Below are 20,163 nucleotides of genomic sequence, written 5' to 3' on the forward strand. Positions count from 1 at the left end.
AAGTGTGTGACATCACAGAGTAGAAAACTTAAGAGTTTAAAGTTTTAGAATCTAGAAATAAATATAAAGCAAGATAAAAGTTTTAGGGCAGAGACAAGTTATTCTTTACCTTCTTCTTCATGGGTTTGGTATTTTGTAATTAGACAGAAAAGTCCACATTACAAGCTTTGAAAGATCAGGTACTAAGTTAAAAAGGAAAATAATCTAAGTGTCATTTCTTAATTAGACAGTTTAGTCTTAAAAGACCTTGTAACAAGAGTTAGCCATTTTGTGCCTTACTAATAAAAAGCTACAAAACTCAGAGTTGTAAGACTATTTCACTGATAAAAAATAATAAACACCTAAGCCCAAACATGAACCACCCCAACCTGCAGAACCCACAGGATCCTGCTGCCTGCAACAGCACCATCAAGTGTCCCTCTTGTGTCCCTGAGTGACAGCTCCAAGTGACATTAGAACCACCCCAGAGGGCAGAGGAGAGGCATTAACCCCATCACTGCCACTGCCTGGGGATCCAAAGGTGGGGACATCATGTTCCTGCCCAAAATCCCACTGGCAGTTATCAGCACTGCCTTCACCCCATGCAGAACTGCACTGGAGGGTAAATCCAGCATGAGAGATCTGGGTTGGGTGTTTGGGCTGACTCTCAGCTGGATTTGAACTCATTCTGGGCTCTATTTTACTGATTTGGAGCTGAATTTTACTGATTTGGAGCTGTATTTAATAGTTTCTGAGCTGTGCTTTATTGTGCTGCCTTTGAACTGATATGGAGCTGAATTTTAGTGATTCTGAGCTGAATTTTACTGATTCTGAGCTGAATTTTATTGAGCTACATTATAACTTATTCTGAATTGGATTTTACTGATTCTGAGCTGTATTTTACTGATTTGGAGCTGTGTTTAATTGATTCTGAGCTGTATTTTATTGAGCTACATTTGAATTCATTCTGAGCTGAATTTTACTGATTTGGATCTGTATTTGAGTGATTTTGAGCTGCATTTAATTGATTCTGAGCTGTATCTAACTGATTTTGAGTTGCCTTTTAGCTATTCTGAGAGGTATTAAACTGATTTGGGGTTGTATTTAACAGATTCTGAGTTGCACTTAATTGATTCTGATCTGAATTTTATTGATTCTGAGCTTAATTTGAACTGATTTTGAGCTGGTTTAAACTGATTCTGAGCTGTATTTTACTGAGCTGAATTTGAACTGATTCTGAGCTGAATTTTACTGTGCTGCATTTGAACTGATTTTGAGCTGCATTTTACTGATTCTGAGGTGTATTTCACTGAGCTGCATTTGAACTGATTCTGAGCTGAATTTTACTGATTTGGAGCTGTATTTTACTGATTTGGATCTGTATTTTATTGATTCTGAGCTGCATGTAAGTGATTCTAAGCGAAATTTTACTGATTTTGTGTTGTATTTTATTGACTCTGAGCTGCATTTTACTGGTTCTGAGCTGAATTTTAACTGATTCTGAGCTGAATTTGAACTGATTCTGAGCTGAATTTTACTGATTTGGAGCTGTATTTTACTGATTTGGAGCTGTATTTTATTGATTCTGAGCTGCATTTAATTGATTCTAAGTGGAATTTTACTGATTTTGAGCTGTATTTTATTGACTCTGAGCTGCATCTTACTGATTCTGACCTGAATTTCAGCTGGTTTTAACTGAAGTTCAACACTTTGGGTTCCTTTAGCCCCAGCACCCCCAAGCTCCACTTCCTTGGTCACCTCTATACTGAAGTAGCCTCTGTCCACGTAGTCCCCCAGGAAGAGGTAGCGGGTGTTATTGGGTGATCCTCCCACTTCAAACAGCTTCATCAGGTCAAAGAACTGCCCGTGGATGTCACCACACACTGGGGGAGGAAGAACAGCACAAAAGAGGGACAGAATTACCACGCTAAGAAAAGCAAGGTCACGACAGCAGCGAGGAGCAGAGCGAGCACCGGCAAAATCCTCTTCTTCTGAGAGCTCAGCAGAGTTAAAAAACCGTGGGTGGAAAGAACAGGGCAAAAAAAAAAACCAAAAAAACCCTGCTGGGGTTATCGAGGTTGTTATTCAGGAATTGAGCCACGAGCTCTGACCTGTGATTGGAGCCTCCACCTCGATCATGGTCTTCTCGTGCCTCAGGATGGCGGCGCCGTCGTTGATGATTTTCAGCGCCGCGTCCTCCTCCAGCCGCCCTTCCTTCACCAAGTGGCTCTTGAGGACGTCGAGCCTCGGTTTCCCATCCTCAAACACCTCCTTCAGAGTGAGCCGCTGCGTGGGAGGGAACGGGACAGCTGCAAAGGCAAGGGGAGGGAAGGAGTCAGCAACACGGCGACAGGGAACGACAGGCGTTGCTCCCGAGCCTCCAGCTGCCACCCAGAAATGGAATTCCCACTGAAATGATGCTCCCAAGGAGTGAGAGAAGAGTTGAGCTGCCAGAGCTGCTGGATTCACCCCTCAGCTTGGTTAAAATCCCTCTTGGTGCAGCCTAAATGCCACCTGTGGCTGTGCCAGAGCCACAATGCCCAGGGGACAGTCAGCGTTCGAAGCCAGAACAGATTCCATGGAAATACCAGCAAAAGCAGGAAAAGCAGCAACCAGTGAGCCAGGCAGGAGGATCAACAGGTAAAATATTTGCTTATCAGGAAATCACACAGCCCCAAAAAGCAGAATTTGCTTCCTTTCACCCCAATACGTCATAAAGCTTCACCCCCAAAAAGCAGAATTTGCTCCTCCCTGCCCCAGTACTCAAAAACCTTCACCCTCAAAAAGAATTTGCCCCTTTTCACCTCAATCCCAATATGTCATAAAGCTTCACCCTTGAAAAGCAGAATTTGCTCCTCCCTGCCCCAGTACTCAAAAACCTTCACCCTCAAAAAGAATTTGCCCCTTTTCACCTCAATACTTCAAAAAGCTTCACCCCCAAAAAGCTGAATTTGCCCTTCTCTGCCCCAAATACCTGAAGAAGTTTCACCTCCAAAAAGCAGAATTTGCTTCCCTTCACTCCAATACCTCAAAAAGCTTTATCCCCAAAAAGCAGAATTTTCCCTTCTCTGCCCCAATACCTCATAAAGCTTCACCCCCAGAAAGAATCTGCTGCTTTTCACCTCAATACTTCAAAAAGCTTCACCCCAAAAAGCAGAATTTGTCCTTCTCTGCCCCAATACCTCATAAAGCTTCACCCCCAGAAAGAATCTGCTGCTTTTCACCTCAATACTTCAAAAAGCTTCACCCCAAAAAGCAGAATTTGTCCTTCTCTGCCCCAATACCTCAAAAAGCTTCACCCCAGGCTTAGAAATTGGAAATCTTGATGGAATCCAATATTTAAGGTAAGTTAAGGATTGAATCCAATATTTAAGGTAAGTTAAGGCCTCAGCTATTTGCAGCATGTTCCTTAGTTTTTAACTCTGGATGGAAAATACCCCATCAAATACTGCTATATTGTTATTGTTACTATTATTATTATTATTATTATTATCATTCAGCACTATTTCATGGTAGGGAAGAGGATGGTGTGGGAGAATGTGACCTCTAGCAGAAATTAAGTAAAAAAAAAAAAAAAAAAAAAAAAAAACAGAAAAAAAGCAGAGTTTTCAGTAAAAATCTGAATTCCTCATCTCCCTTCTCCCAGGCCTGGCTAATTAAAAAAAGATGGGAGCATGCATGACCCTGGTGTAATATTTAATGGCTGTGTAGTGTCTTGAATTAAAATTAATTCCAGGAAGGAGGCCTGGATGTTTGGGAAGAACTGGGAATAAAACCCCAAGTGTGTGGCCTGGCTGCAATCCGTGCAGTGATGGGAATCTCATGCCAGGGATCTTCTCAGATCCTCCATGTGCTCCCCAAAGCAGTGAGAGCAGGATTTCCTCACCCTCTGGGGTTCTTCCAGCACCCCCTGGCCATGGTGGGACCAGAACGATTCCAGGCACAGCTGGGATGAGGAGGAGATGCTGGGATGGGGTTTGCTTTGGGATGCTGCACCCAGAGCTCAAGAAAAGCCTCTCACCTGTGCAGACCCCACAGGGAGCTGGCAGCACCCCCCAGCCTCGGGGACAAGGCACAAACCTCCCCCAAAATATGCTGGAAGCTCTGCAGGGATGGGGGCAGATGGAAACACCATCCCACCCTTACCTGGCACCCCCAAAATATCCCAAAATCTGGAATGCACCGGGGCTTTCACGGGGATTTGAGTCTGGGTGTGAGCAAGCACCTCCAAAACCCTCTGAGAGCCACTGGATAATGAACCATCCTTCCATCACTGTGCTTCTCCTGGGAGTGTGGAAGGCAGAGTCACACCCCCAGGAAAATACCTGGGATGTAAATCAAACCTGTGGGGTGCAAACCAAACCCCTGGATGTAAATCAAACCCCTGGATCAAACCAAACCCCTGGATGCAAATCAAACCTCTGGATGCAACTCAAACCTCTGGATGTAAATCAAACCCCTGGATGCAAATCAAACCCCTGGATGCAAATCAAACCCCTGGATGCAAATCAAACCCCTGGATGCAAATCAAACCCCTGGATGGAAATCAAACCCCTGTCCTCATCCATCACCCAGCAAAGACCGGTGAGGCCACACCTTGAGGGCTCTGTCCAGTTCTGGGAGCCTCACTGAGGGCTGGAGTGAATCAGAGAAGGGAACAGAGCTGGGGAAGGGGCACCAGGAGAGGCTGAAGGAGCTGGAAACACCTCAAACAGCTGCAACCCCATAAAGCAGAACTTGCCCCTCTCTGCCCGAATACCTCAAAAAGCCTCACCCCCAAAAAGCAGAATTTGCTTTCCTTCACCTCAATACCTCATTCCAGGCACAAGAATGTGACTGGAGGAGAGGGTTTTGTAGCAAAAAGAGTGTGTTTTGTGTATCAAAACCAGTGTGGTGGCAGCTGCAGAAGGGCAGGGATTGTCCCTGTGCTGGGCTGTGCCCACTTCTGGTCCCTCACTGAGACTTGGAGGGGCTGGAGTGAATCCAGGGCAGGGAACAGAGCTGGGATGGGGCTGGAGCCCCAGGAGGGGCTGAGGGGGCTGGGAAGGGGCTCAGCCTGGAGAAAAGGAGCTCAGGGGGGACCTTGTGGCTCTGCACAGCTCCTGCCAGGAGGGGACAGCCGAGGGGATTTGGGATCTTATCCCAGGGACAGGAGCAGAGGGAACGGCCTCAGGCCGTGCCAGGTTGGACTTCAGCAGGAATTTCTTCCTGGAAAGGGCTGTTAAATATAGGAAGGGATTGCCCAGGGAGTGCCCACCCTGGGGGTGTCCAAGGAACACCTGGAAGTGGCACTCAGCACTCTGGGCTGGTGACAAGGTGGGCACTGGGCACAGCTTGGACCTGGTGATCCTGGAGCTCTCTTCCAACCTGAAGGAGCCCGTGAGACACTAAAATATTGAATTGTGAATTTTCCAGGACAGAGCTGGCCAAATAACACAGGGAGAAGAGCGGCGGCTCCCTTTTAAATGCAAATCCAGCAGCAATTTACCCTGAAAACCCCCAAGAGGAAAGGCAGAGAGGCGGCACAAGAGATTCTTTACGGCTGAACATCAATTTTCAAATCACAGAACTGCAGGAGTGGCTCTAATGAAAGGGGAGCTGGTGCCGGCAAGGAGGTGGCCCCGCTTCCATCGATCCCTTTGGAAGTTGTGCTCTGTGTCCCACGTGCCTGGAACACTCCTGAGCCTTCCCACCAAGCTGACAATGAAACCAGACCTGCTTAAACCAACACGGGCTGGAGCAGGGCTTTTTCTGCATCCACTGCTCAGCTCTGCTTCAAAAGGAAAAAAAAAAAAAATACCTTTTTGGAGATGGATGAAAAAATAATTTTGAAGGATTTTTTGGCTCTGGGTCACTGCAGGGTTGGCAGAGCTGGGGGAGGAAATGAGGGAAGATGTGGGGCTGGCACCAACAGGATCAGCTGGCATGAGGGAGGGCAAAAGGAAGGAAAAAGGTGGAAATGCAAGTCCAGGACTTGGAATGAGGGATTTTTTGGGACACTGAGAGGCTGGAAAATGATTTGTAAGTGTTACAAACCTTGGGTTGTTCTGGCATCTGACTCCAAAGGGAGCCAGGGAGCACTTGGAGGGCAAATGATTTACAAGGAAGAGAAGAGGGAAATAGAAACCCTTCACCTCCACACTCCCCAGACTCCAGCATGGCCAGCTCCTCTGGAGCCACACCAAGGGAGTGAGAAGCCCCAGAAGTGGGGTTGGAGAGCTCAGCAAAGGTGGGATGTGACCCCAGGACAGCACTGCCCATCCAGAGAGCCAGGGAAGCTCCTGCCTTTGCCTCTTCCTGGTGGCCCCAGTGAGCAAAGTTATGCAAGATCAAACCTGAGGCTCCAGCCAAGAACTTTTATGTAAGTTCCCTCCTTGGCTTTGCACAGCTCTGCTCCCACAAGGAGCTGGGCACCACCAGGAACCTCCTTGGCTCTGCCAGGGGTTCAGCCACCCCACTTTAATTAAAATACCTCGATTTTATCCTTCTCCATGCTCCATTCTCTTGGACAGGAGGGAGAGGATGCTCCTGCAGCCAGGCAGGGCTCTCCAACAGTGGGAACAGCCCTGAGAGCAGCCTGACCTGGAATTTTGTACCTCCAGGGCACTGAGAAGGGTGGAGAGACTCACCCAGTTCCTGCTCCTGTCTGAAAAATGAGGAGATAAGTCCTTATCTCACACACACAGAAAAAAAACCCAGAGCTGTGGAATGGCTTGGGATGGAAAGAGCATCCACTCTCCCAGGTTGCTCCAAGCCCCATCCAACCTTCCAGGGACACTTCCATGGATCCAGGGCAGCCACAGCTCCTCAGGGAATTCCATCCCAGCCCTCCCCACCCTCACAGGGAAGAATTCCTTCTCTACACCCACCCTAAATTTCCCCTTTCAGCTCAAATCCATTCTCCTGTCACTGCAATTCCATGGCTGGTCCTGGTTAAGCTCATTCTCAGAGCCAGCCACCAATTAATTAATGAAAATGATGAATAAACCACTCCCAGCATTCCAAGAATGAAACCCTGTGACCTCTGTGCCACCTTCTCTCCGCACACAAAGCCGGGTGTTGCACCCAGTCTTGTTTGAACAGTGAAATCTGCAGGGCTGGGGTTGATAAATCCTCCAAGGGCATCCAAACCCACGGCCAGGAAAAGGCAATTCCTGCCCCACCAACAGGACACGTGCTGAGGGCCAACCCACAACAAAAGGACACAAAAGCAAGCAAAGTTTGAGGTGTGAAATGGATTTAAAAAAGGTCAGGTGTGCCCAAGGGAAAAGGAAAAGGAAATTAAAAGGAAAATCAAAGGGATCTCTTTGCTGGACTCCAGGGCAAGATTCCATTTCCTGCCAAATTAACACAGATTTTATTTGCCAGGCCACGAGCAAAGGGGGTATTTGCAACACTCTGAGAGGACATGGATAGTTCAGAATGAAAGAATTTGGGGGAAAGCTGCTTTTCCAGCACCAGCAACGTTCATCCCCGAGTGCCACACAAAAATCCCACAGGAAAAAAAAAAATCCCATTCCTCCCTACCTCTGTCCTTAAAATGCACCTTAAAATTGAGCTTCATCAAGGCTGCCCCATCCCCACCTCCAGGCAGAGCAACCAGTGATCCACAAATGATTGTTTATACATCCCAGAGTCCCTTGGATGGCTGCAGGGAGCAGCTGAGGCGGATTCATTACTGAAAAAGGAGCAGGAGCTCCGTGCCTGCAGTGCCAGTGCTGGCCAGACGCTGCTCCCGGGGGCTGCAGGGAAAAGGGATCCCCTCAATCCCCCCAAAATAACCCCACAGGATCCGATATTCACCACAACAAACTCCTGCTGCACATCTGGGAGGGAATCCAAACAAAGCCCCTTCCCTGCTTCTCCTCAGCACGCAGCAGATGGTGAGAGATGCACTTTGCAGCAAAAAAAAAAGCACATTTTGGGGTAAACCCCAGGATTTGGACACTGAGGAAGCTGGATGGGCTGGCAAAGGTAGAAACATTCCCAGGAAAAGTCCACCCAAACCCCTGTGAAAGGGAGAAGAAGCTCCAGGGCTGAGCTGGGCACAGCACGAGCAGCAGGGTGGGGTTTTTTTTTTTCCCCCCCTCTTTCCCAATTTCTAAACAGTCCAATGTTATTTTTATCCCAGATTTTATTCCCATTCACACCTAACCTACATTCATCTATTCAAAGCTGAGTCTGGGGCTCGGAGGGAATCATGTGCAGAAATCCAGCACAGCAAGGCCACAGAAATGGCATTTTTTTTTGCTGGGAAAAAGGCAAACAGTCCAATGTTATTTTTATCCCGGATTTTATTCCCATTCACACCTAACCTACATTCATCTATTCAAAGCTGAGTCTGGGGCTCGGAGGGAATCATGTGCAGAAATCCAGCACAGCAAGGCCACAGAAATGGCATTTTTTTTTGCTGGGAAAAAGGTGGATTTTCAGCTTTCAGAGTCACTAACAGGGAACAAACCCTTGGAGGCAGGGGATGGATGTCACTGTCACTCCAGCCACCCTGCTTTTCCTGCTGCTCCATCCCAGCTGCACAACAAAAGCAAGGACAGGCTGGATCTCAGCAGCTGGGAGGTGCTGGAATCCCAGAATTATCCAGCTTGGAAAAGCCCTCCAAGGTCATCAGTTCCAATCTGTGACCAATCCCCAGCTCAGAGCACTGAGTGCCAGGCCCAGGCATTCCTTGGAAACCTCCAGGGATGGGAATTCCACCACCTCCCAACGCCTGACCACCCTACATATCAGCAACCATCCTATTTTCCTTGGAATAACCTTCCTTCTTCCCAAAATGATTAAACTACACGAATTTCTGGTCATAAAAACACAAAATTGTCTTTGCTTTAAGAATCCCCACCCTGGTTTCTGGGAGGTTTTTCCTCCCCTGAGGTGCCCTGCTGTGAGAACCTGCAGAACCAGGTGTGTGTGAGCTCGATATCCTGATTTTTCCAAGCTTGGATCAAGCCCTGACAAATAATCTGTGTCATTTTCCAGGGCTGGCACAGGCAGCCTGACCCTGCCATGGCACAGAACTGTTCGTTCCAGCTGCAGGAACTCTGTGGAAAAAAAAAAAGGCAAAAAAAAAAAAAGCTTCATCACCTTCCACCTGAGGAAATAATTAACTTCTCCCTTATTAAAATAAACATGAATGCCAAAGAAAAATCTCCAAATAGAGTAAATACCTTCTTGTATAAAAGGAGCAAGAGCCAGGAATTATTATTATAATATTATTATTGCCATTTCCATCTGTTTTCCCCCAAATTTTTGCATGTTCCAATCCTTTTTTGCTCTGGGTGAGGAACCTCCAGATTTCAGAAGCTCCAGAGACTCCCAAATAGAGGGGAAATAAAAAATTCCAGAGTGCTGCTTCTCAGCCCTGGAAGTGCTGCAGGAAGACCCTGAGATTTGGGGTTATCTGAATTCCTCTGGAACAGCAGCTCCTTTGAATGGATGGAGTTTATAACGTCCCAGTTTTATCCAGAACTCCTCGGAGCTGAATCCGACCTCCCAGGGTGCTTCTGCTTTGGAGAGCTGGCTCTGATCCTCACCTGCAGCCACGGATTCCTTTTTGTAGGACAACCAGAATTATCTCCTCACAATAACCCTAAAAATACCTGCATTGTAGGAGCTGAATGAATGATTTCTTGGAAGGGGACAGTCACAGCCAGCCCGAAGCAGAGCTGGGATGAAGCAGCGGAGCCGTTCCCAGCGGCAGATCTGTCCCTGCCTCACCAACTCCCAGGAGTAACACCCAAAATTTGAGGCCACGCTGGGAGAAGCTGGCAGGCCCCGGGGCTGAGCAAGAGCCAGGTGCATTTAAGGCTAAAAAAAGCAGGTGACAGCTCTGTGTATGGAAATGCAAACACAAAGAGAGCGCAGCCCCGGCCGCGCTCACGGCTCCCACGGAAACACGGGACACCGAGCCAAGAGGCTCAAAACCCACACAGACCTAGGCCCAGCCAGGCATCTCCAAGGAAATATCACACAATCACAGAATGGTTTGGCTGGGAAGGGACCTTCAAGATGGACTTGGCCTCTTCCAGGATGGGGCAGGCACAGATTTTCTGGGAAAAGCATCCCAGTGCCTCGCCACCCTCAGAGGGAAGAACCAGACTCTGCAACCTCACAGCTCCCTGAACTGTGCTCACTGCTCCTCAAACCTTTGGGGTAGCAGGTGATTGTCCTGGTTCTGCTGGGAATTTGGCCAGTGAACAGGGAGGCCAGGACCAACCAAGGTGCCTTTGCTGAGGAGGATTCCCCAGCAGAGCTGAGGGCCAAGGCGTTGCGCTGGCTGCCGATTGCAGAGGTGCTGGTGATGGTCCCACGAGGTGGAGCTGGAACTCTGCTCCTGCTGGAGCCGGGCACGATTAAACCCAGGAGGGGTTAATTAGAGCAGAGGCGACTTAAGCCACAGCAGGCACCAGCTCCCAGGCAGCAGAGCTGCTCACAAAGCCCTCCTGGCATGGCAGCCAGGGCTCCTCACACCCCACATCCCGCCCTGACTCTGGGTCCGTGGTGTTGGTCTGGCTCCTGCCCCCACCAAGATCAGAAACCTCAAAAATACTCTCAGTGGGCACCCTCAGGCTCCCTGGAGTGCTAAAATCCACATTTGCTCGCAAGGCCCATCAAGTTTCCAGCTCAGATTTGGCTCCTGATGAGCGGCACTGATGCGGATTTTCCTGGGATTGTCATTGAGCCAATCAGTCCAGAGCTGAGTCCTCTGCCAGGGATGTGGGCTCGGGACATCACCGAGTGCCAGCTCACCAAGCAGAGCCCAAAACCCTCCAATTCCAGCCTGGAAGTCCTCTCTCTTTGAGACCCTCCAGCTTTACAAACTTTCCAGAGCTTAAAAATCAATGTATTCCCAGAAAATCAGCACTTGACAAACCTGGAGTCTCACTCTCATCAGTGGGATTCCAGGGAGCTGCTGCAAAGCCTGAGGAAAAAAGGAAAAAAGGAGGAGGAAAAAAGAAGGATGAGGAAAAAGGAAACGGAAAGGAGGAGGAAAAAGGAAAAAGAAGGAGGAAAAAGGAGGAGGAAAAAGGAGGAGGAAAAAGGAGGAGGAGGAAAATAAGGAGGAAGAAAAAAGGAGAAGGAGGAAAACAAGGAGGAGGAAAAAGGCAAAAGAAGGAGGAAAAGGTGGAGGAAAAGGAGGAGGAAAAGGAGGAGGAAGAGAGGAGGAAAAGGAGGAGGAAAAGGAGGAGGAAAAGGAGGAAGTTTAGAGCAAACAGCTGCAGCAACTTAAAAAAAAAAAGTGAGCTCCCCAAAGGAGCAGGGAGGGGATTCCTAGATGTCAGCAGGCAGGGAAATTCACCACCTGTTTGCCAAGGTTCCAGCTCGGCCACTAATAGCTCATTAATGGAGGCACAGCAGGGGTTTTGTGGAAAAGGCAAATCCCGGGAATGTGAACCCGACCCTGCCACGGCTCCCGAGGGGCTTCTGGATCCCATTTCCAAGAACAAGGAGGAGGAAAAAAGCAAGAGAAGGAGGAAAAGGAGGAGGAAGAGAGGAGGAAAAGGAGGAGGAAAAGGAGGAGGAAAAGGAGGAGGAAAAGGAGGAGGAAAAGGAGGAGGAAGAGAGGAGGAAAAGGAGGAGGAAAAGGAGGAGGAAAAGGAGGAAGTTTAGAGCAAACAGCTGCAGCAACTTAAAAAAAAAAAGTGAGCTCCCCAAAGGAGCAGGGAGGGGATTCCTAGATGTCAGCAGGCAGGGAAATTCACCACCTGTTTGCCAAGGTTCCAGCTCGGCCACTAATAGCTCATTAATGGAGGCACAGCAGGGGTTTTGTGGAAAAGGCAAATCCCGGGAATGTGAACCCGACCCTGCCACGGCTCCCGAGGGGCTTCTGGATCCCATTTCCAAGCTGCTCTAAGCAAACACAGCTCTGTGTCCTCCCAGGATGTCGCTCCAGGGAACAGGCTGATCCACGTGGGAATCCTGGACACAGAAACCCCCAGAAATATTCCTGCTGGAGCAGCCAGTGTGTGCAAAAAGTGGTCAGAGCACGGAAAAATGGGAAATGTGAGCACAAAATGATGGATCTGGACACAATCAGGGCCTTGGGTTCTCTTCCCATCTCAGGCCTCAAACCCTCACCCTGAGTGAGATTCTCACTGGATCCAGCTGCTGTGGATAAAATATTCCTTGCAAGGTGCCCGTTCCCAGGTTTGGGAATATTTGTACCCACACATCACCTCCGACCACACCGAGGTGCTGATGGCCCAAAGGGATCTGCAAAAATTCCTTTCAGAGGAATTCAAACCTTCCCAGTGGCCACCCTGGACATCAGCCAGAGCAGTTTGTTTGCAAACCAAAAATCAGCCCCCCAAAAATTGGGATAAATCAGCCCCAGAGCTGCATGTGCCAGGGATGGAGCAGGATGAGAGAAGCCTCCAGCTGCTGCTGAAGCAGCAATTCCAGCTCTGTGCCCTGGTCACTCTTCCTCTTCCCATCTGAGGCCTCAAACCCTCACCCTGAGTGGGATTCTCACTGGATCCAGCTGCTGTGGATAAAATATTCCTTGCAAGGTGCCCGTTCCCAGGTTTGGGAATATTTGTACCCACACATCACCTCCGACCACACCGAGGTGCTGATGGCCCAAAGGGATCTGCAAAAATTCCTTTCAGAGGAATTCAAACCTTCCCAGTGGCCACCCTGGACATCAGCCAGAGCAGTTTGTTTGCAAACCAAAAATCAGCCCCCCAAAAATTGGGATAAATCAGCCCCAGAGCTGCATGTGCCAGGGATGGAGCAGGATGAGAGAAGCCTCCAGCTGCTGCTGAAGCAGCAATTCCAGCTCTGTGCCCTGGTCACTCTTCCTCCAGGAAACCCTCGTGGTATTTTTCCAAGACATCACCTTTGGGATAATTTTCTGTTTGAGAAGCCATTTTATCACATCTTGCCATGCTCAGCAGCTGATAAAAGGGAATATTTTGTGGAGCAATCTAGGTTGACACCGCTTCTTCCTGTTCTCCTGAAATTCACTCTGAACCACTCGGGAAATTTGTCCTGGGAAATCCTCTTTGGAGCAGGGAAAGTGCTTCAAACTCTTATTTTACAGGCCCACCATGCCAAAAGGAACTCCCAGGTGGAAAACTGGTGGAGAATTTTGGAGAAACAACCCCCCTGAGTTCCTCAGGGAGGCTCCCAGTCAGAGGAGACCCCAGAACCTCAGAAAGGTTTGGGTTGGAAGGGACTTTTAGGATCACCTGGTCCCACCCCTGCCCTGATGCTCCCACCAGGCAGCAGTGAGGCTGTTTCAGAGGCTGGAAAATCAGGAGAACAGCCTGGACAGCCCAACATTCCTCCTCCTCCTCCTCCTGCCAGGAAAATCCTTCAAATCTGCACTGAGATTTCCTTTTCTTTCGAGCACCCACCCTCCATCCTCACCTCACTCTGCCCCAGCCCATCACTCCCCCTGCCCCGTGCTTGCTGTCCTGAGGGGTTTTCCCAGGATATCTGCAGATTGCCCATCCCTGGAAGCGTCCAAGGCCAGGCTGGACGGGGCTTGGAGCAACGTGGGATAGTGGAAGGTGGAATGAGACAATCTTTAAGATCCTTTTCCAACCCAAACCATTCCAGGATTCCACACCTGACCCGGCTCCTTGGCAGGGCAATCCCGGCCTCCAGGATCCCCTGGGAGCCAAGCCCTGCATTATGGGATGGCTGTGATGCCTTGACGTGGCCTGTTCCCTCACTCCTGCTGCTTAACGATGTCGGATTCCATCAGGACCCGAGCCATGCCTGCTGTAAACACGGGATGGGCCAGGGAATACCTGGAAAAGCGGCCAAGCTGGGAAGGATCCCGGACAAATATAGATCCCCAAGGAGTATCTTTAGATTAGCAGGCAGCTCTGCCCCCACTGAGACCCCAGGATTTACCTAAATAGCTCCTTCAGCACAGCCCAGCGCTCAGAGCTATTTTAAGCCAGCACCCTGCCCTACTTCCTAAGGAGCAGCCTTCCCTTCTCCTGCCTGTGCAGCCAGAGCAGCCCCAAACCCACTGCTCTCTCCACCCTGGCACCTTTCATTAAATAAAAAAATACCCTTTTGGCACGGTATCCAATTAATCTGGGCTCATTTATTGCCACAAGGCCCTTCACGGCCTCGAGCAGGGCGAATGGGATTGACCTTTCCCAGGCTGAAAAATGACATTAAACAGGGAATCCTGAGGAGCACGACCTTCCCCACTGCCCTGCCCACCCGGTATTCCCAGAGGGAAGGGATAAACCCCAGCCCAACCCACCTGCCCTGATGCTTTATCACTGCTCCCCAACGGTGTTCTGTGCCCCAGGCTGGGTTTGGGGTTTGCCACCAGCACTTCTGTTAATTAGCACATTCATTAGCGTGTTTATTAGCCAGCAGAGCATCCCTGTATCCCAGCACCAGAGATCTGGCAGTTTGAGCCCAAAATGAGGAGCTCTGGCTCTGTTTGGGGCATCCCAGGAACACCCTGGAGAGGAACAGTTGTGTTATCCCAAGACATTTGCCTCTGGATTTGTTTTTGGGATGAAATGCCACAAGATCCAGCAAAATCAGCCCCAAACCAGCCCCTTTTCCCAGCACATCCCATTGATGGATAACAAAGCATCTTCCCCGTTTGTATATAACAATAATAAGAATATTGGAATTACTTGGTCAAGATTTGGGGTTTTTTTCTGGAAACCCCCCCAAAACACCACGTTTACAAGTAATTCCATGGGATCCCATGGGGTTCCTGCTTTAAGGACTGCCTCACCCCACACCTCCTTGAGCTCTGTCCAGCCAAGTTGCTGGATTATGACACAACTTGCTTTTTAGGGATCCCCCTCCACGTCTTGACCCTGCTGGCATTCACACTTTTCCCTTGGCATCCCAAGGTCCGAGCACATGGACCTTGGCCTTTATTCCATTTTTAGCCATTTTCAGAGCTCCTTTTCCCCCTAGGTATCCTTTAATTCCCGCAAGACATCAACACTAAACAAGCCAAACCAAGCAGTGAGTTTAAAACCCCACAATCTCCTCGAAATTTAAGATTTCCTCAATTAAAAAGCAACTTTGACTTTCGTATCAGCGCTTGCTCCACGACGAAAATTCCCAACACCTCCCAACCTGGAGAATATCCAACACTCGAGCTCCCAGAGTTGTAGATGATATTAAAAACAAGGTGGGAAGAAAGCTGCACATTTCTCATCCCCCAAAAGCATCTTGAGGCAGAGAGATGAACTGGAGCAGCCTCTGAACTCTCTGAGGAGGCAGCGATTGAGCTGAGCCTGGCTTTGGGCTCCCCAGAGGCTGTGGGAACAAATCCCGTGGGATTCTCTCCGTGCCTCCAGCAGCTCCAGAGGCACACAGGGAGGAGGGAGAGGCTCCTCGGGTGTCATCCCACCTGGGCTGAGGGTGGAGGGGTCACTGAGGCTAGGGGATGTTCCCAAAAAACCTTGGCTGGGTGTGAAACAGGGCAGCGATAGCACGGAATTGTGGATTTTGGAATGGGCTGGGGGATAAAAGGCCTTGAAATCACCTCAAAATCACCTCGTTCCAGCCCCTACCCCACTATCATTCCAAACCTCACACTATCCCAGGGGGATGCAAGCTGGAATTGTGGATTATGGAATGGGCTGGGGGATAAAAGGCCTTGAAATCACCTCGAAATCACCTCATTCCAGCCCCTATCCCACTATCATTCCAAACCTTCCACTATCCCAGGGTGCTCCAAGGTGGAATTGTGGATTATGGAATGGGCTGGGGGGCAAGGGCCTCAAAATCACCTCAAAATCACCTCATTCCACCTCCTACCCCATTATCATTCCACACCTCCCACTATCCCAGGGTACTCCAAGCTGGCCTTGGACACCTCCAGGGGCAGCCACAGCTTCTCTGGGAATTCCATCCCAGCCCCTCAACCCTCCCAGCCAGGAATTCCTCCCCAGCATCCCATTTATCCCTGCCCTCTGGCAGTGGGAAGCCATCCCTTGTCCCAAGTCCCTGTCCCTGCTGAAACACATCCAGGAGGTTCCCACACAAAGTGGACACTGAAATTCCAGGGGTTTAAAATTCCCACACACACTTTCAGTGTCTTCCATTTGGGAAAAAAACCAGACTGGACGTGGAGAAAGGTGCCTGAAATTCCTTAAGAAAGGGCAGCAAACACAAGTAGGGAAAACCCAGCCGTTCCCAGGACACCTTTGGCCACAGCACCAGCCCCAGCTTTACAGCACAATTCCTGGGATTCACCCTCCTCAGAAAAGCAGGAAACCACTTCAGGAATCCCAGCCGGGCACTCTGGGGCAGGGTGGGAATTAGGGATGTCTCTGACTTCCAACATCAGCTCCAAAAAGTGGGCACTGGATCCAGGCTGCTCCAGCCCAACAGTTTGTCCATGATATAAAAAATAATAACACATAGACAGAGAAAAATCCCAGTGGATTGTTTGCTCTGGTGTCTAAATACCAATATCTCAGGTTTTTAAAGGATTTCTCATGGAGGCAACTGGACACAGCTCTGCTTCCCTGAGGATTTTACACCTTCCAGCAGGAAGAATGGAGCAGGCACACAAAATTCAACCAAAAAACAAGCACAAAATTCAACCAAATACAACCAAAAAAGCTCTGCAGGTCTCTTTTAAACACCCTGAGCTCCAGGATCCATCCACTGCAGCAGCACCATTCCCACCTGCCTGAATAATGTGGATTTTGTAGGATGTGGATCCATCCATCCCATGGATCCAGCAGGTAATTCAAGCCCAAATTTTGGGCTGATGCAGACAATCTAATCCCTCAGATTTCCAGCAGAACCTTCCCAAGTGCTCTTTGGAGACCAAAATTTGGACATTAATAGTCTCCATCACCATCAGTTTCTTGCAAAAGCAGCACCACAAAGTGCAATTACTGCCACAAAATTTGAGGTATTAATAAAAAGGAACTCCTGACAAATCCCAAAATGAGAGATTTTTTAAAAAGCCACTCCTGACCTACCCCAAAAGCCAAGATTTCAGTTAAAAAATTTTCTGAAGCACCCAAAAATTGGAGATTTTCAAAAAAGCAATTCTTGGCCTACCCCAAAATTCAAGATTTTAATAAAAATCTATCCTTGACACACCCCAAAATTTGTGATTTTAATAATGAAGCTCTCCCAGTACAAGTTTTAGCCCAAAACTGTATTTCCTCTGACTAAACGTAATTACAGTTAAGGCGTTCTGCAGGGCCCAGGAGATGTAAATATATAGGTTAAACATAGTTAAAATTCCACATCCTACTTAATTGCAGGCACTTTCCACGGAACAAAATGAGCTTTTATCTTCACTTTTTAATTATTAATAACCACGAATAATGTCACCACCTTTAAACAATAACCCTGGCCTGAGAAGGAGGTATTTCTCCCCAAATTTCCACAGGCACTGAGTGCACCTGGGGCAATAAGAAGCAATCTTTGGGAGGATTTTGGGGCGATTTTGGGGCGATTTTGGGGCGATTTTGGGGCGAGCAGGCCCTGAGCCTCCACCCCACCTGGACAGGGATTAACGACAGCAATTAGCAGGATTTTTGTGGGGTTGCCAAAGCCCTGAGAGGGAGCAGGAGGATCCCTGACAGGGATTCCCGGGGTCTGGAAGCCCCGGGAATGGGGAGAGAGCCTGGATCCGGCCGACTCAGCTGAATCATAATGGCTGCATTGCCGTTACCTTTCCCGAGCAAGGCCAACCTAAACACAGGCAGCTGCCTGGGATTTAGCAGGAGATTTACAGACAGCAGAGACCTACAAATCACCACGGCACACGCACGGCCCCGGAACACCCCGGATCCCCCCAAATCTGTGAGTGCTGTGGGATTATTCCCATTAAAACAAAACCCTCCCACCGTGGAGCTTCCCCGAGCCCGAGGGGCCTCCACGCTCCGGCTGCCACCCGGATCCCCTTTCCCTGGGTTTGAGGTTATTAACATCAAACATGTGATCGGCCACATGACAGGCTAAAGGCTAAAAAGGAAAAAAAAAAAAAAAGAAAAGAAAAAAAAGAAATAAATAAAAAACGGCTTGGACGCATGCAGAGGGGAAGGGAGAGATGGCAGCGTGGTGGGTACACCTCCATGGCCGGGGATTACAACCATTCCTGGGAAATCGCTGCTTTCCAGCGGCCCGGAATGATGGAAGCCATGGCGGGAGGAGCTTTAATAACGGGGTGATTGTGTAACTTGGAGCCTCCCGGCGAAAGTTGAGGCAGCCAGTGGATGTTCCTGGTGCATGGGGACGAGGATGGCACCGGATCAATTAGGGCAGCGAAATGTGCATCCCCCCCAAGCCTCCTCCTCCCGATCCAGGAGTTTCTCCGCTAACGTATTTCTCTCCTCATTAACTGCTTCGGTGTCTTCTGCTCTTTCCAAAATAGTACCTACTATAACGGGGCCGCAGAGGGGGCCAGCTGGCACCGCCGCGGGGCATCCAGACACCGAGCAGCGACTTGGGGGAGGAAAGACATGGGGGGCTGCCGGCATGAGGGCTCTCACCCCCCCTTCCCCCAAACCCTCAGGGGAACCCCAGTTCCACCCAAAGCAAGGACTCAGCGCCCCAATCCAGGGGTGAGGCTCTTGGGGGGGGTGATGAGGCCCAGGCCAGGATGGGGATTCCCCCCTCCCACCACAAGGGATGTCCCCTGCTGTCACCCCTCCCTGTCACCCCCAGCCATGCCCACAGAATGGAGGGAGGGGGCTGCATCCTCTCGGACCAGGGGGGTTTAAAAATGCCCCCCTCACCCCTCAGCGCAGGTGCCCCCCAAGCCAAAGGCCCCTCAGCTCCCCTCGGAGGTCTCTGACCGAACAGGGGGTGTCCCCCCAGCCCGACCCCCCCATCAGGGCTCTCCCTTCTGGGGGCTGTCCCACTGGACCCCCCCTCCAGCTGCTCCAGGCCTCCCCCTCCCCTCTCTCTTGGGGATGACCCCCCCAAACTACGCTCTGCCCCGATTTTCCAGCCTCCCCCCAATCTCACCCCACTCAGGGGATGACCCCCCCAAAACCAGAGTCATCCCTAATGGGGGTCACCCACCAGAACACCCCCTCCCCAGCACTCCGGGCACCCCCCAGGCCCTCCTTTAACGGGGGTGCCCCGCCAGAACAGCCCCCCAAAACCACGCTGCCCCCGCCCTTTCTCGGTTCTTCCCAACCTGGGGACCCCCCCTCAAAGCAGGCTCCCCCTCCAGAACAGGCTGCCCTCGCCCAAACCAGGCATCCCCCTCCCTTTCTCCGGGTTTCCCCAGCCGGGGGGGCTCCGCTAACCAGGGGACCCCCCCCAAACCAGGCATACCCCCCTATTCCTCGGGAATATCCCCCTAAACCAGGCTCCCCCTCCTCCCACACCACCCTCCCTCCCTCTCCTTTCTCCGGGCTCCTCCAACCTGGGGACCCCCAAATGAGCCTCCCTCCCCTTCTCCGGGCTCCCCCACTCTGGAGACGCCCCCCTTTAACCACGCTCCCCCCTCTTTTCTGGGGGTCCCCAGCCTGGAATCCCCCCCCCTAAAACCACGCTTCACCCCCACCACTTCCTCCGGCCTCCCCCAAACCAGGCATATTCCCCTCCCTTTTCCCGGGGCTCCCCCAGCTTGGGACCCCCCCCAAACCCTCGCTCGCCCCCCATTTCTCGCGCCCCCCCGCGCCCCCCGCGCAGGCAGGGGGCGCCCTCGCCGCCCCCTCACCCTTGACGATGCGCTCGGTGGTCGGCAGCTTGTTGTGGCCGCGCCCGGACATGGTGGCGGCGCCGGCGGCACCGCTGCCCGCCGATGCCCCACTCCGCTGCCCTCACCCGGAGCGGGGGCCGCGCGGGTGCTCCCGGCGGACCCGCCATCTTGGAGGGGAAGGGGGCGTTGCTAAGCAACGGGGGGGCAACATGGCGGCGGCGCTGAGGGGGAGCGGGGATGGCGCTGAGGGGGAGCGGGCAGCCTCGGGCACAGCCCTCGGGCACGGCGGCAGGACAGCCGTGGGACCCCACACTGCCGTGGGAGGGACTGTGAGGGTCAGCCAGCGCCGCCCCTGCCGTGCCCAGCGACACCTGTCACTGTCCCAGGTTGCTCCAAGCTGGCCTTGGGCACTTCCAGGGATTCAGGGGCAGGCACGGCTTCTCTGGGAATTCCATCCCAGCCCCTCGCCACCTTCACAGCCAGGAATTGCTCCTCAATATTCAATTTATCCTCAATGTCCCATTTAACCCTGTCCTCGGCAGTGGGAA

The 20,163-nt window shown here is 50.8% G+C and overlaps 1 protein-coding gene and 1 long non-coding RNA gene across 4 annotated transcripts in view; one reads left to right on the top strand and one right to left on the bottom strand.

The window, feature by feature from the left end:
• The window catches only part of PPP3CC (protein phosphatase 3 catalytic subunit gamma), a 52,770-nt gene that overhangs the window by 21,129 nt on the left and 11,478 nt on the right, over positions 1-20,163 (bottom strand). For all 3 annotated transcript variants that reach the window (XM_039698303.1, XM_039698302.1, XM_039698301.1), the window contains exons 3-5: positions 19,634-19,780; positions 2,091-2,288; positions 1,738-1,862 (exon numbers count right to left, since the gene is read on the bottom strand). In XM_039698303.1, the coding sequence (XP_039554237.1) occupies positions 1,738-1,862; positions 2,091-2,288; positions 19,634-19,685 (375 nt within the window). In that variant the 5' untranslated portion in view covers positions 19,686-19,780. The remainder of the gene's footprint in view (positions 1-1,737; positions 1,863-2,090; positions 2,289-19,633; positions 19,781-20,163) is intronic.
• On the top strand, positions 2,296-6,949 carry LOC120497155. Its single transcript, XR_005626440.1, has 2 exons — positions 2,296-2,619; positions 5,395-6,949. It is a non-coding gene; the product is annotated as an uncharacterized LOC120497155 (long non-coding RNA).

The sequence above is a fragment of the Passer montanus genome, unplaced genomic scaffold (genome assembly GCF_014805655.1).
Source record: "Passer montanus isolate IOZ18808 unplaced genomic scaffold, ASM1480565v1 scaffold123, whole genome shotgun sequence".
NCBI lineage: Eukaryota > Metazoa > Chordata > Aves > Passeriformes > Passeridae > Passer > Passer montanus.